Below are 15914 nucleotides of genomic sequence, written 5' to 3'. Positions count from 1 at the left end.
GGTTCGTTATATTCATATCACACATCCCAACTGTCAATGTATATAGTACAGCAAATTGACTACAAACATATCCACATTGTCCCACTAACAACAATGTGTGTAATATGAGGGAGAGGCTTGAAGAAACAGGAAAGTAGGTCAATATAAACAAAAAGACACCATTGGCTATCATCACTGCAGATGGGCCACAATTGTATATAGGAAAAACAAACATGGGAGCCAAAATGAGGGGGGGGGGGTAAGCATCTGAAAAATACATAAAGCATCACCTGGACTGAATTTCCAGAGATCATTGAAGTGCTGGTCCAAATCGGCATTGTATCCCCCAAATATGTACAGCTCCCCTTTGTAGCAAACTACACACCACATGGACAAGAGGGAAACCATATTAGCCACTGATTATGAAGATGCATAATATTTGCATTAATAACATAACACCCCGCAGAGACAAACTGCAAGATTTGCAGCTAATTATCAGTTCTGTGCTGAGCACACTGAATGAGTTTCTTACAGGCTGAGTGACTTCTGCGTCCATCAGGTAACAGCTGTGTCGGGGGTGTGCTCAGCCACCTATTGGTCTGCGTATCAAACACTTCTATCTTGTTGCAGTAGATCTCATTGTTGGAGTGGAATGGACCAAAGTGGTCTCCTCGCCCTCCAAATACAAACATTTTTGTCCCGATGATGGTTGCTGAGTGGAAGTCCCGCCAGCTTGCTGGAATGCCCTGAAGGCAAGAAACAGTACATTTGCAAAAAATAGGAATAATAATATTTTATTTCATATCTTCCAAAACAACATTAATTCATTCATTTTCTGTACCGCTTATCCTCACACTGGTAATTACAAATCTTTCCACTAAGATGAAACTTGAATGGAAATTGTGCCACCTACTGGACATTGTTAATGACGACACCAAAGCTGTTTAGGTGGACTTTGCAAAAATCTTACGTTGCAGTTAGAACATAGAAAACAAGTAGAATCCAGTTTCATTGAATTTCACCTGAAAGTTCAAACTGAACTAAGTTAAATCAGTGACCTGCATTATACAGTATACAATAATAATCTGTAATAGGAGTCTATGTTCAAATATACATCCAGAAGAATATATATGTTGAAATTTTGAATTGATGTATTATTGCCCTATTATGTGAATGTATTATCAAAATCTGGACTAGTAGCACTCCACTCTTATAATCCTATATAATTACATGTGGCAAATGAGATGTACAGTACTAAGATGCCGATTGACAAGAATTGTGCTACTTGGACTGGACAATAAAAAGGTCTATCATGTGGTTTAACTTTAAACATATCTTCATTAGATTATGGTGGACGTTCCTCTCGCTAGAATACTGATATTTCTCAAAACTAGTGCCATTTTTAAGATTGCATGAACGAAATGCACATTTTTGAGTGACTTTCACTACTGTGACCAGTCCCTGGTAAACCAGTGAAATAATCATGCTCTTTAATCAGCATCTAGATATGGCTTATGTAGCAAAGTGCTAACTAACCAACGTTATGAATTGTGATGTGATTTAATTTAATTTTAATTTATTATACTGATAATTCCTCAGGGGAAAATTCAACTTGCATTCTGCTGAATACAGTCTGTGTGTTCCACACCACACAGTGAACCAGATCACACACATGCAAGGCGAGTGAGAGGAGCACACAAACATTGCAGCACTTCTTAAGCTAAAGAATGGGGTCAATGCTTTGCTCGAAGGCACCTCAAAAGTAGTAAGGAAGCAGACTAGCTTTTCTCCAACAACTAGTTTAAATTTTGTCTGCAGCAGGACATGATCCGTGACCCTCTGGTTTCAAAGTCCTAACAGATATCGCCACCTGTTTTACAAGTATTGGTAGAAAGATAGACAATTATTTTTCAACTCACCACGGTATCAATTAAAGACCAGTGCATGGTAGTGGTGTCCAGCTTGTGGATGTCATTGGAGAAGCAGTCGGCCTAAAGAGCAGCAGAAAAAAATGCATGAATGTTTTTTTATTTTAAATTAAGCAATCTGGAAGACTCTAAAGAGTATACGATAAGGCGCAAAAAAAAAAAAAGAAAAATATTATCTCGCAGAAAAACTTATTTACACTGCTCAAGTACATGTTGATGTACAAATTTAAGATTAAAATTACATTTGCCTCATTTCTTTGCTTTTATGTTCTAGCCTCCAACGTGAGCCAGGCCCATCTCCAACTGCACATGATGCCAGCTTCAAGCTGTGCCACATGAATAGCATCCTCCTCTTTAAGCACTCTCATTCTGGAAAATAATTGACTAAAAGTATTGTCCGTTTCACTTCATTTTTCACTATTACCAACTTCAAAGGCTAATTAATCAGAAACGCCTCCTTCAGGAAGATATTAAGTCCAGTATTTTTCTGTTTTTATTGTCCATTTCTGAATTTGAAGTTAGTTCAATCTGTGTTGTGACATAATCCCTAACATGGCTCCGTCGCTTTAACATTAACATCCGAAAACTAATTGGATAATTGTAGCCGTGTTTCCTAATTTATCAGACATGCAAACACCAAAGGCATGAAAAAGGCCTGCTGCAAGTTGTGTCATATGAATAGCATCCTCCTCTTTAAGCACTCTCATTCTAGAAAATAATTGACTAAAATCATTGTCTGTCTAATCCCAAATGCATCCTCCAGGAAAATAAGTACAATATTTTTCTGTTTTTATTGGCCATTTCTGAATTTGAAGTTAGTTCATTCTGTGTTGTGACATAATCCTTAACGGCGCTCCGTTGTCTAATACATTTAACATTAACATCAGTAAACTAATTAGATCATTGTAGCCGCGTTTCCTAATTAATACAAAATGTACTATCAGATCAGGTCTTGTCGCCGATGTTACGTGTGCTTCGTGGTTCCACTTGGGACCACAACCAGGGCCCCAACCCGCGGCACGTCAACGCGAAAATACAAAAGACCAGCACAACAAATACCACACTGGCTGATCTGATGAGCAAAAATGTTGCTTAAACGTAAGAGTAGCAATAGAGGATGTCCGCTCCAGAGGGGGGTAGAGCAGACAAACGTCCTCAAAAGTAAGAGTACTGTTACTTGATACTAATGTGACTCAAGTAAAGTAAATAGTAGTCCTCCAAAAAATTACTTGAGTAGGAGTAAAAAGTACACAGTGAAATTATTAAAAAAGTGGTATCAAACATCCCTATTTATGACCATTCACCAGACCCAAAAGGAAGCGGGACAAAGACTCACCAGCTGCTCGTATCCTCCAAATATATACATCGCCTTCAACAGAACGCAGGCAGAGTGGCCATCTCTTGCCCCTGGAACTGTCCCAGAGGTTCTGGGTGTGAACCATCTGTGGGTATCTACAACACAGGGATAGCTTACATTAATTTGCAACACTTTACGTCAAACCACTGGTAAAAAGCAAGCAGAGTGTTACGCCGACGGCAGAACGTCGGCATATTAGAGCATATTATTTGGAGAACAATATTGGTTCCACCAGACGTTTGTTTTTTTTCACCTCTGCAAGTGCGAGGAGCTCTTCCACTTCAAACAGGCTGCTTGAAGCTTAAGAGTTTTGCAGGGCTCCCACTATTACTACAACTACAGCCATCGTAATGGCGCAGTGGTGAGTTAGATATAGAATTTTTATTATTATTATTATTTTACTTCTATGTCAGTCGTACAATATGTTAAAGTAATTCGCCTGGTCTGTGTTGCAAGGAAGCTTGGGTAACACTGATCTATCCCTTTTTTACTGATGGGCCTCCAAACATGCGTTCAGTCATCATAAGCACAGTAGTCGGATTAAATTACTTTTATTGGATTAATTTCATATAAGCGGCACGGTGGGCGACTGGTTAGAGCGTCAGCCTCACAGTTCTGAGGAGCGGGGTTCAATCCCCGGCCCCGCCTGTGTGGAGTTTGTATTTTCTCCCCATGCCTGCATGGGTTTTCTCCGGGCACTCCGGTTTCCTCCCACATCCCCAAAACATGCACGTTAATTGAAAACTCTAAATTGCCCGTAGGTGTGAACGTGAGTGAGAATGGTTGTTTGTTTGTATGTGCCCTGCGATTGGCTGGCAACCAGTTCAGGGTGTACCCTGCCTCCTGCCCGATGACAGCTGGGATAGGCTCCAGCACGCCCGCGACCCTAGTGAGGAGAAGCGGCTCAGAAAATGGATGGATGGATCATTTCATATAGAATAAAAAACACATCCTCTCACTTTGAAGGAGAGGATGTGTTTTTTATGCACACGTCTCACAACGACACATGCGCTACTGCGCTACTTAAAAAAATTTCATATTTAAAGTGTGCTTTTCGTATTTCTCGAATGGATTTGAATGACATTCACAAGTATTGGGGAAAACTCCATGCTCTACAGCCAGTCTCAGACTCAGACTCACCACTCTTTTGTTGGTTGTATACAAAATCGCAGGTTACTCAGGATGGGTGTGTCAGAAGTCTGGATGTGAGATTGCGCATCGTGAAAGGTGCGCAAGCCAGGCACATAAAAAAAACAAAAAACTGAGGGCCGATACACACACAAAGACAATTGTCTCCATTTGGCCTCTTCCTAACCAAGGACATCAAACACCGTGTGTGTGTGTGTGTGTATGCGTGTGTGTGTGCGCGTGTCCCCCCCATCTACAAACAAGTATTGTTACTTGTGCTCAAATATCTGTGGTCTAACTATTGTTCTACTGTGGTTACCACCCCTATTCCCCTTGTCCTCTCTGTCCCTCTGTCTGTTCCCTAAAACCCTTTTCTGTCGAGCTGCATTTTCAATAAGCATCAGAATAATTTAAAACATTTTAAATAAGCAGAGGGAGTATTTCAAACTCCCCTATTGCACAGCAAAACTGTTCCGGCACAAATGTCATACAGACCCACCATTCTGCAAGGCCATTCAGCTGAACAGGACAGGTTATATAAAAAAAAAAAAAAAAAGAATTGTAGGCAATCAAAAACGCGATCTTATTGATGAAAAAGAAAGTGGCCATAAATAAAAACAAACATGTCTTACCCATGTGTTTTTTTGTATAAAAGTGGGTTCTCCAGACAGCAACAAGTATTTTCCAAAGCAAGTCTTTTTTTCATCGCTATTTTAGACCCACCTTCGGTCCCTTTGGCAACACTCAGGTAACATCTGTGCATATCTGTGTGTGTGTGTGGAGAATGTCAGACAGGTTAGCAATTGTTTTGTTGTTATTTACTGACATTGGTTTTCTGAAGTGTTCCTGAACTCATGTGGTGATATCCTTTACACATTGATTTCGGTTTTTGATGCAATGCCGCCTGAGGGATCGAAGGTCACGGGCATTCAATGTTGGTTTTTGGCCTTACCGCTTACATGCAGTGATTTCTCCAGATTCTCTGAACCTTTTGATGATATTATGGATCGTAGATGATGAAATCCCAAAATTCCTTCCAATTGTACGTTGAGGAACCTTGTCCTTAAACTGTTCGACTATTTTCTCACGCACTTATTCACAAAGAGGTGAACCTCGCCCAATCTTTGCTTGTGAATGACTGAGCAATTGAGGGAAGCTCCTTTTATACCCAATCATGGCACCCACCTTCTCCCAATTAGCCTGTTCACCTGTAGGATGTTCCAAATAGGTCTTTTTTGCCACCCTGTCCCATCTTTTTTGGAACGTGTTGCAGCCATAAAATTCTAAGTTAATGATTATTTGCGAAAAACAATCAACTTTATCAGTTTGAACATTAAATATCTTGTCTTTGTAGCGTATTCAATTAAATATAGGTTGAACATGATTTGCAAATAATTGTATTCTGTTTTTATGTTTAACACAACGTCCCAACTTCATTGGAATTGGGGTTGTATAACTGCACCATATAATTACATGAAAATAAATTATTAATCGTCCTGCACATTTTTTAGGGTAATAGACTTAGTGTTAACATTCTATTTGCATAAATGTCATATGGTTATATTACATGTTTGCTAATATTACCTGCTACTTACCCTCGTTACTCAAATGAGGAGTTTCATTACGGAAAAAAAAAGACAAAAACATAAGTTTCCCGAGTTGGGCCAATACACATTTTGAGTAGTTCAAAACAGTATGTGTATCATCAAATTTAGAGCAAAAAAAGATCCAACTTTGAAATTTGGATGCACACACTTTTTTTCTTAACGCAATGCTGAGGTATCAGCAGATAATTAAAATGAAAGACCCGGACACAAAAAAAGTGTGATCCGGACATCCCTAATTTGGAGTATTCACCAACAATTTGGAGTACCAGAATTTCTTGTTGATAATGCGCATTTTTTCCCCCAAAATATTGTCAAGTCAATAGTGCGCATTATACATATGTATAGGGGAAAATGGAAAAAACTTTCACATTTTATAAATGTATGCCGCAATCTAGAGGTTATGAAAAAGCTGTACACTTTCATTCCAATGTCACCGCCACCGAGAGGTTATGAGAAAGGTGTAGTCTACACTTTCATTCCAATATGACAGCGGTACGTATGACTGCATATACTGTATGTACAGTTGTGCTCATAAGTTTACATACTCTGGCAGAATTTGCGAAACAATGTTTATTCTTTTTAAATATGAAGAAACAACAACAATCATTCATTTCTTTAAGGTTATGTTTTGTTTAATGATCATGCTTTTCTGAAATACTTGACAGTTTAATTTGAATCCCATTAAAATAAAATTAAATCTGTTTTGCCTAGCCCTTCAGGTTTTCTTTAAAGAATTGTACCTGTCTTACAAATTCTGCCTGGGTAATCAAACTTATAAGCACAACTATGTGTTTTCTCATTTACTAAATAAAGTAAGGCTGTGAATTTCAAAATGAGAGCGAGTAAATTAAAAAAGGATTATGTGTTCAAATAAAGTGCTAAGCAACAGAATAATTATTTGAAAAATACTAACAAAATACAGAGAATGCTTCATGTTTCGGTCATATGGGTAGAAGCAAAATCATGAATAGTAAAAATTTATTAAACATAGGTAGAAGGGTTTTCCAGAATTTTGAGGTCAACTTTGGGGGTGTGTATTCTACATGGGTGCGCATTATACACGAGAAATTACGGTACATTTTTTAAATTATTTTAAACAAAGTGGGGAAACTAGCCAAATAAAGTGCTTAACTTCAGAATAATTCTTTGAAAAAATACTTATGTTTTGATCATATGGATAGTAGCAATCATGCATTGTTAAAAATGCATTATACATTGGTTAAAAATGCATTATACATCGGTAGAAGGGTTTTCCAGAATTTTTAGGTCAACTTTGGGGGTGCACATTATACACAACAAATGACGGTATTTGATCAAACTAACATGCATGTTTTTCGAATGGTGGAAGAAGCCGGAATACAGAGAAAGAACGGAAAAATGGAGAAAACACACCAAAGCACAGGGAGAACATGCATACTCCATAAAGGTGGCCGGAACAGTAATTTGAATCACCGAACCTCAGAACTGTGAAGCACACATGCTAATTATTCACCCAACGCACTATCCAACAAGCCATTAATGTGTTACAAAGTTGGATTTTTATATTAAAATAACATTTTTAAAAAAGGACTCTCCTGATATACATCATCATCATTATTACCCTAAAGGAAGCTAAACACTATCTGTGCAGAAATGTTTGCAGACATATTCTGAGTGGTATCTACTTACTGATATCAAATGCATAAAGCACATTGCAGGCCCCCTCTGTGTCATTGCGTCCCCCCCACAAGTAGATGGTCTCATCCAGGAGCACTGCTGTGTGACCATAGCGCATGTATGGCACTTCACGAGCACGTTCATGTCCCACGGGCCTCACTGGAGGCAAATTCATCCAGCGCAGGGACACTAGGACATAAAAAAGTTGAGAAATTAATAATATGGTAACACTGGGAAAGTTTATCCTTACTAAGCGACGTGTTATTTCTATTTGTATTGCTGTTCTATTGCTGTATATTACCAATTACTCATTTGCATCTGCTAACGGCAGCAGGTGAAAATTGTTTCAAAAGTCAAAAGGTGGAACAGTGTGACTGACATCAATGCTGACTCACAGCGCAAGCAACCTGACGAAATAATGAAACAATAGCTGAGTTGTTGGCATACCCCTAATAAGAAGACTCAAGTTACTTCAGGCAGCTGTAAAACCCAGGTTGTTTAACTACACACTGTACTGGACAAGAGCTGTGGAACTACTTCAGAAATGGTTTGTACTTACATGAACAGCAAGATAAAAGCAACAGATAAACATTTGCAAAGTTGAAAACTACTTAACTGATCATTGAACAGTACACTGACGTAATATTAAATATACCGTACAAAATTGTGAATACCTCAATAGTCAAACAATTTATTTTTAGTTTTAAAAAAACATTTTTTCAATACAAAATGGAGGTCACACAAGTAAACATAGCCCGCAAGACTCAAATCTCACGAGACCTTAAAATACAACTGCTAACATTAGGTGCTAGTACCAACCACTGGCTAGCGAGTCACTGACTTTTGTCACTTGTCAACTTTTTAGATTGATCAACTCTTTTTTTTTTTTTTTAACATTTGTCTAACAGTTAAGAATGTTAAAAGATTAGATGCACACCTTTTATTATGGCCGCCTACACACTCAGGTTAAGAGAGTGCTTTGACTGTTTTGTTAAAGCATCCTTGGGTTCCTTGAAGGGTGCTATGTAAATCAAATTCATTAGTATTGTAATTTATTTATGAATTTGTTTAGCCATTAATAATTTTTAAAAAGTTACTCAAAAGATTGCCTGTACAATAAACAAAAAGGAACCGATCAACTCAATTCCTATTATTTTGGGAAAAATTGTTTTGAAATCCCAACAAATTGGAGGTGGAGTACCCTTCAACATTCTACTATAAAGCATTATGGAAACTGCATTTTCACTGACCACTTTAATAAAGACAAAAAACAAATAAGAATGGAAATTTTTATTTCTCAAGCAAGTACATTCTTGAGAATGTTTACTCTATGACCTGTTGTCTTTTTTTTTTTTTTATTTATTAAGTAAAAAAAAAAAAAACATTCCGTTACCTGGCCCTGTGTGAAAACGTAATGGCCCGCTAAACCTCCATTCATAACTGGTTGGGCCATCCTCAGCAGCAACAACTGAAATCAAGCATTTTCAATAACTGGTAATGAGTCTTTTACATCTCTGTGGAGATATTCTGGCCCACTCTTCCTTGCAGAATTGTTTGAATTCAGCAAAAATGGAGGGTTCTCGAGCATGAAGGGTCTTTTTAAGGTCAAACCAGTGCATTCCCATCGGATTCAAGTCTGGACTTCGACTCGGCCACTCCAAAACCAATTTGTTTTTTTAAGCCATTCAGAAATTGACTTGCTGGTATGTTTTGGATCGTTATCCTGCTGCAAAACCCAAGTGCAGCCCAAGACCATCACACTACAACCACCACGTTTGACTGTTGGTATGATGTTCTTTTTCTGAAATGCTGTGCTACATTTAAACCAGATGAAACGTCACACACACACCTTCCAAAAAGCTAAACTTTTATTTCGTCAGTCTACATGTATATTATATTCTCCCAAAAGTCTTGGGAATCATTCAGATGTTTTGGCTTTTTTGCAAAAGTGAGACGAGCCTTTATGTTCTTTGTGGTCAGCAGTGGTTTTCGCCTTGGAAGTCTGCCATGGATGCCATTTTTGTCCAGTCTCTTTCTTACTGTTGTGTCATGAACACTGAATTTAACTGAAGCAAGGGAGGCCTGTAATTCTTTGTCCTGATTTTCTTTGTGGCCTCCTGGATGAGTCTTTGCTGTTCTCTTGGGTTAATCTTTGTTGCCCGGCCACTCATGGGAAGGTTCACCACTGTTCCATGTTTTGTCCATATGAGGATAATGGCTCACCCTGTGGTTCACTGGAATCCTAAAGCTTTAGATATGGCTTTTGTAACCCTTTCCAGACTGATTGATGTCAATTACTTTATATCTCAACTGTTCTGGAATTTCTCTGGAACGTGTCATTTTTTAGATCTTTTGTCCAACTTGATTTTGTCGGGACAGATTTCTTGATTGAACAGGTCTGAAAGTAATCAGTCTTGGCTGTGATCAGTGAAAATTAACCAAAAATTGTGATTAGCCACAATTAATTCATGATTTAACAAGCAGGGTAATCACTTTTTCACAAATGACCAGGTACCTTTGAATAGTTTTTTTCCTTAATAAATGAAATCACCATTTAATCTTCTGGTGTATAGCACCACAATACCACCACACCGCTATGCACCAGACGGTTAAAAACAGCATTGCAAGTTCACTTGGGTTATGTTTTTTTCATATTTACCGTCTTTTCTCATGTATAATTTCTTTCCCCAAAAAATTGTCAAGTCAATAGTGCACATTATACATATGTATAGGGGCAAATGGAAAAAACTTTCACATTTTATAAATGTATGCCGCCATCTAGTGGTTATGAAACAGCTGTACATTTTCATTCCAAAATGCCACCGCCATTTAGTGGTTATAAAAAAGGTGTAGCCTACACTTTCATTCCAATATGAAAGGGGTATGTATGACTGCATATATGTACAGTTGTGCTCATAAATTACGATAAATTACGGTACATTTTTTGGATTATTTTAAACAAAGTGGGGAAACTATGCAAAAACAAAAAGATTTGAGGAGGTGGGCAATACATTTTTCACGGACGGCACTGTAGAATGCAGCAACAGTAGACATTTAAGTTGGCAATAAAACTTGACTACTTGGACTTCATAATTTGCAAAAATCAAAAGTGCAACCAATGGAAGCCCCAAGTTTATAGTTATCCATTCTAACTTACCAGTGTTGAAAACATGCACGTCAATCTGACGTAGTGTCTCGTAGTCCTCCCCAGAGCAGTAGCCCCCAAAGGTGTACACCTTATGCCCCACGGCCACAGCGGCATGATTGACTCTCCGTGGCCCTCCTTCAAGGTGGACCGACCAACGCAACATTCCACTCGCCTGCACCTCTGTGTTGTCAATCACTTCGTCCCCTGTTTCAACCCCATCAGGCCAGTGTCCACCATTTAACCTGTGAACACAAAAAGAAGAGTCAAAGAAAACCGGCCTGGCAACAGTGGTGCTAACTGAAAAACTGGTCCTTGACTAGGAGTTGTTAGTTTTGCTGAGAAGATCTCAAGCCCATGTATTATCTGACTGGCTACACCTACCACTCCTCTCCATCTGTTCACTGATATCCCCGTGACCACCCGAAAATACTTTACATGCACTATGCAAGCATTATATTACCCTATTGATTACACATTTAAGTAGTGGAACCTCCAAAATTTGAAACCCCAAAAGTGGTAGAATTTGTTATTTTCTGGATAAATAGGCCTTTTAAAAAAAAAAAAAAAAGAAAAAAATGGAGTTCAAACCATTATCATTAACAATGTTTGCAAATCTCGTGAGACCTCATCTTACTGAGCAGCTTCAGGCATTAACTCTGCTAATGTTTTGCTTTTTATTTGAACTCTTGTGATGCCACCGCCCAAAGGGGACGAAAAAAGCCTTTGAAGGCAACCACAGAAGTTGAAATGTTTCAGGCTGTTCAGTACAATTTTATACCACGCATACAGTACATACACATAAAAAGTAGTGTTTCGTTCGCGACCATTTCGTTCAAAAGAAAAAATCTGAATAAGGTTTTCGTACAGGATATCGCTGTATTTGGCCGCATTGATCTTTCCTTCAATTGCAACCACTCATCCTGTCCTTGCAGCTGAATAACACCCCCACAGCATGATGCTGCCACCAGCATGCTTCAGTGTTGAGACTGTATTGGACAGGTGATGAGCAGTGCCTGTTTTTCTCCAAACATACCGCTTAGAATTAAGGCCAAAAAGTTCTATCTTGGTCTCATCAGACCAGAGAATCTTATTTCTCACCATCTTGGGAGTCCTTCAGGTGTTTTTTAGCAAACTCCATGCGAGCTTTCATGTGTCTTGCACTGAGGAGAGGCTTCCGTCGGGCCACTCTGCCATAAAGCCCCGACTGGTGGAGGGCTGCAGTGATGGTTGACTTTCTAGAACTTTCTCCCATCTCCCAAATGCCTTTCTAGAGCTCAGCCACAGTGATCTTTGGGTTCTTCTTTACCTCTCTCACGAAGGCTCTTCTCCCCCGAAATTTGATAACTTCCCACGGCACCTCTGAAAATTGCTCATGGCAGACTAATGTGTCATGGCACACTGGTTAGGACTAACTGGACTAGAGAATGAATACTTTAAGATATTCTGTATACAGTCCACAAGTATATACAGTAAATTAACAAGTCATTTAAATAGACACATTGCTCCATCTTATGATCGGATCAGTGATTGGTTATCGGGTTTTTTAACTCGCTGATCAGTGATCGATCCCCAAAATTTTTTATCGTGTAAAGCCTAGAAATGATTATTAGTAGTATTTACTTAACGACCAAAACAACTTTAAATATAACTGAAAAGAACCAGAAAATAAATTAAAACATTATTAAATTAAATTTAAAAATATAACTAAAATACTAACTGTATTGCCTGGGGTGACTGTAGTCAATTATATATATTATTCTTAAAAAAAAAAAATCCTCCTCACAATATTCTGGCATTTTGCAAATAGAAATAACTAACTGACCTAAAATAGGAACATTTTAGTCTGATTTTGTGTCAGTCACTCACCTCAAAGTATTGGAACGGAAAGGTAACTTCCTTTGTTTTTGGTGTATACTGAAGACATTTGGGTTTCAGATCAAAAGATTAATATGAGACAAAACATCAGAATACCACCTTTTATTTCATGGTATTCACATCTAGATGTGTTGAACAACTCAGGACAGAGCACCTTTTGTTTGAACCCACCTACGGGGGTCCTATGGGTGTTTCTAGTTGCTCGGGTATTGCCTTTTCGATAGACTGCTTAAACATTAGATGGTGCTTGTTGGAATGTTTTGAAAAAGAAAGAAAATACTGCTGTACTGAGCAACACACGTCAAACAGGTCGGCCAAGGGTATCAACAGCGGTTGACGACAGAAACAATGTGAGAGCTGTGACGAAACACCCAAAGACAACAGTCAGTGACATCAAAGCCAGCCTCCACAGCGCAGGGGTGAGGGTATCATAATCCACTGTTCGAAGAAGACTTCGAGAGAAGAAATGTACAGGCCATACCACAAGATGCAAAACTCTCATCAGCAAAAACAATCGGAAGGCCAGATTGGATTTTGCAAAGAAATACAGAGATGAGCTACAAAAGTTTTGGAACAATGTTTTATGGACTGATGAGACCAAGATTAAGCTCTACCAAATTGATGGAAAGGCCAAAGTATGGAGAAAGAAAGGATCTGCTTATGATCCAAAACATACAAGCTCATCTGTGAAGCATGGTGGAGGTAATGTCATGGCTTGGGCTTGCATAGATGGTTCTGGAACAGGCTCACTAGTCTTTATTGATGATTTAACTCATTGTGGTAGCAACAGAATGAATTCTGAAGTCTACAAAACCATTGTGTCTGGCAATTTATAGAAAAATGCATCCAAACTAATCGGGAGAAGCTTCATCATGAAACGAGACAATGACCCAAAACACACTGCCAACATAACAAAGGACTTCATCGGGGGGGGGGTGGAAGGTCTTAGACTGGCCAAGTCAATCACGGGACCTTAACCCAATAGAGCATGCATTTTACCTCCTGAAGAGGAGACTGTAGGGAGAAACCCCCAGACACAAACAAGAACTGAAAGAGGCTGGAGTAAAGGCCTGGAAAGACATTTTGAATGAAGAATGCAACAGTCTGGTGAAATGTGTGGCTCGCAGGCTTGATGCAGTTATTGCAAGTAGGGGTTTTGCCACCAAATATTAAATGTTATTCAATTTAAGTTAACTTAATAATGTTGTTACAATACTTTTGATCACTTGAAAAGTGGGCTGTTTCAAACAAAAGATGCTCTGTCATGAGTTGTTTAACACATCTAGATGTAAATGCCATGAAATAAACACTGGAATTCTGAACTTTTGTCTCATCGTCATCTTTTGATCTGAAACCTTAATGTCTTCAGTATTCAACAAAAACAGGAATTGACCTTGCTGTTCCAATACTTTTGGAAGGGACTGTATATAACCACAATTGCAAAAAGAAAAAATTATAATAATAAATTAAGACCAAAAAGAAACAATTAAATTAACAGGTTGTTATTGACTTACTAGTCACTGGTGGTGTAGTGGTGCATTCGCCCGACTTCGGTGCATGCAGCGTGGGTTCAGTTCACACTCAGTGACGGTGTGAATGTGAGTTGTTGTCCGTGTCTATATGCGCCCCGCGACTGTCTGGCGACCAGTGTAGTCCGGCTTTCGCCCCAAGTCAACTAGGAAAGGCTCCAGCACTCCGTGACCCTGAATAGGATAAGCAGAATTGAAAATGGATGGATGGATTTTAATGATTTAGTATGCCAAGGGGGGACCAATCACCCCCCCCACACACACACCCTCCACCCACCCCTATTAGTCCAAACAACCATTCCCACTCACAATTATGAACAGTGTTCAATTAACCAAAGAAGCATGTTATGGGAATTTGGGAGACAATTGGAGTAGATTACCCGGAGAAAACGGAAATGCTACATAGGAAGCCCGGATTCGAACACCCTTTCTCAACTGTGAGGCGTGCCGCCACAAGGAGACACCCATTACAGCAAAACATTTTGCAGCCCCCACTCTCTCCCCATCCTGTTTCAATGACCCACTTTCTTGCTGACCTCCAACCTTTGTTTGCTCTTAAAAATAATCCCTAAGCGTTTCTATTTTGAGTCCCCATATCAGAAGTGTAACACCAGATCAACTCGGCGACGATTATTTTACTTCATCACACATACTGTATAAAAGTGCTGTGTAAAATACACATCCGTCTTGGCACATAATAGTAGAGGCAAGTCAAGGAAGGCAATATGGGGCACGCCGGCATGTGCGTACTCTATGTGTTGTCCCCTATGTTTAAGTACAACGACCTCTTGAGGGGTGGTGAAATAAGGTACACAATCCAAAGTGTCATAGTTGTAAATCATGTAACTGATTTAGAACGTGGGACGCTGTTAGCTAATTAGACTCAGTTGAACAGAGCAGTAACACACCTACCTTTACATAGCCTCGTCTTCCAGATAGTTAGCTGTAAGAGAGCGCGGTGGCCACAACCACTTTAAACGATCTTATCGTTATCTTGTTCCACGTTAACGCGATGGTGTGACAGACTCCTGCCGGGTAAGCTAGGCTAAAGCTAATCTACGCTACCTTATTGAGTGAGCTGCTGTGTACCGGCCAGAAAATGACACGCGTTACAACGGCGGCGTCTGTACGCATATAAGGAAAGGTTAGTCAGTGGACGCCAAAACAGCCATTAGGTTCACAATGGTAGGAAAGTATAGCTACCTTGTAGTAGAATCGGAGGTGGTTCACTGATGTTTTTGGACACAGGCAGGCACCTTGTGACGTGTCAGCCGGGGGGAGCGCGCGCCCCCTATCGCCTCACTCAATACACAACCGTTCACAGTCATATGAGAGAGTCAATGCCGACTCACTGCGCCGGTTTACAGTTAAGTATTCTGGTCAGGAACTTCCTCTAAGAATGTTAATTGCTCTCAACATGCATTGCCGGTCTAACTTGTTCACTTCCTCCGGAGGGGGAACAGGCCAACGACTGCTTGCTTGTGTGCATACCATCATCAGGCCTCGTGTTTGTAGGCAATTGGTTGCTGTTGTTAGTGCCATACAACACAACATGGAGCCTATAGCAGGGGTTCTCAAACTTGTTGGTTCCAGGCAGAATGTTTTCCGAGGATACCCTCATAATTCTAATGCCAATTACACACAACTACCCCGTGTATTGGTAGTATATAGTTTATATGCAATACTCTTCAAAAGTCTGAGGCCACC

The 15914-nt window shown here is 39.5% G+C and overlaps 1 protein-coding gene across 4 annotated transcripts in view; it reads right to left on the bottom strand.

The window, feature by feature from the left end:
• klhdc3 (kelch domain containing 3) overlaps positions 1-15529 on the bottom strand; it is a 55898-nt gene extending 40369 nt beyond the window's left edge. For 3 of the 4 annotated variants that reach the window (XM_061690231.1, XM_061690234.1, XM_061690233.1), the window contains exons 1-8: positions 15411-15529; positions 14193-14381; positions 10813-11045; positions 7668-7844; positions 3244-3359; positions 1899-1970; positions 512-725; positions 270-356 (exon numbers count right to left, since the gene is read on the bottom strand). In XM_061690231.1, the coding sequence (XP_061546215.1) occupies positions 270-356; positions 512-725; positions 1899-1970; positions 3244-3359; positions 7668-7844; positions 10813-10966 (820 nt within the window). In that variant the 5' untranslated portion in view covers positions 10967-11045; positions 14193-14381; positions 15411-15529. Of the gene's footprint in view, positions 1-269; positions 357-511; positions 726-1898; positions 1971-3243; positions 3360-7667; positions 7845-10812; positions 11046-14192; positions 14382-15119; positions 15181-15410 lie in introns of those variants that run through there. The other variant, XM_061690232.1, reaches the window with a different exon arrangement.
• Positions 15530-15914: the final 385 nt, after the last annotated feature.

Source organism: Phycodurus eques, chromosome 11 (genome assembly GCF_024500275.1).
Source record: "Phycodurus eques isolate BA_2022a chromosome 11, UOR_Pequ_1.1, whole genome shotgun sequence".
In the NCBI taxonomy this organism is placed as follows: Eukaryota; Metazoa; Chordata; class Actinopteri; order Syngnathiformes; family Syngnathidae; genus Phycodurus; species Phycodurus eques.
The sequence above is the reverse complement of the archived record's forward strand: the minus strand, read 5'-3'. Positions and strand labels throughout refer to the sequence as shown.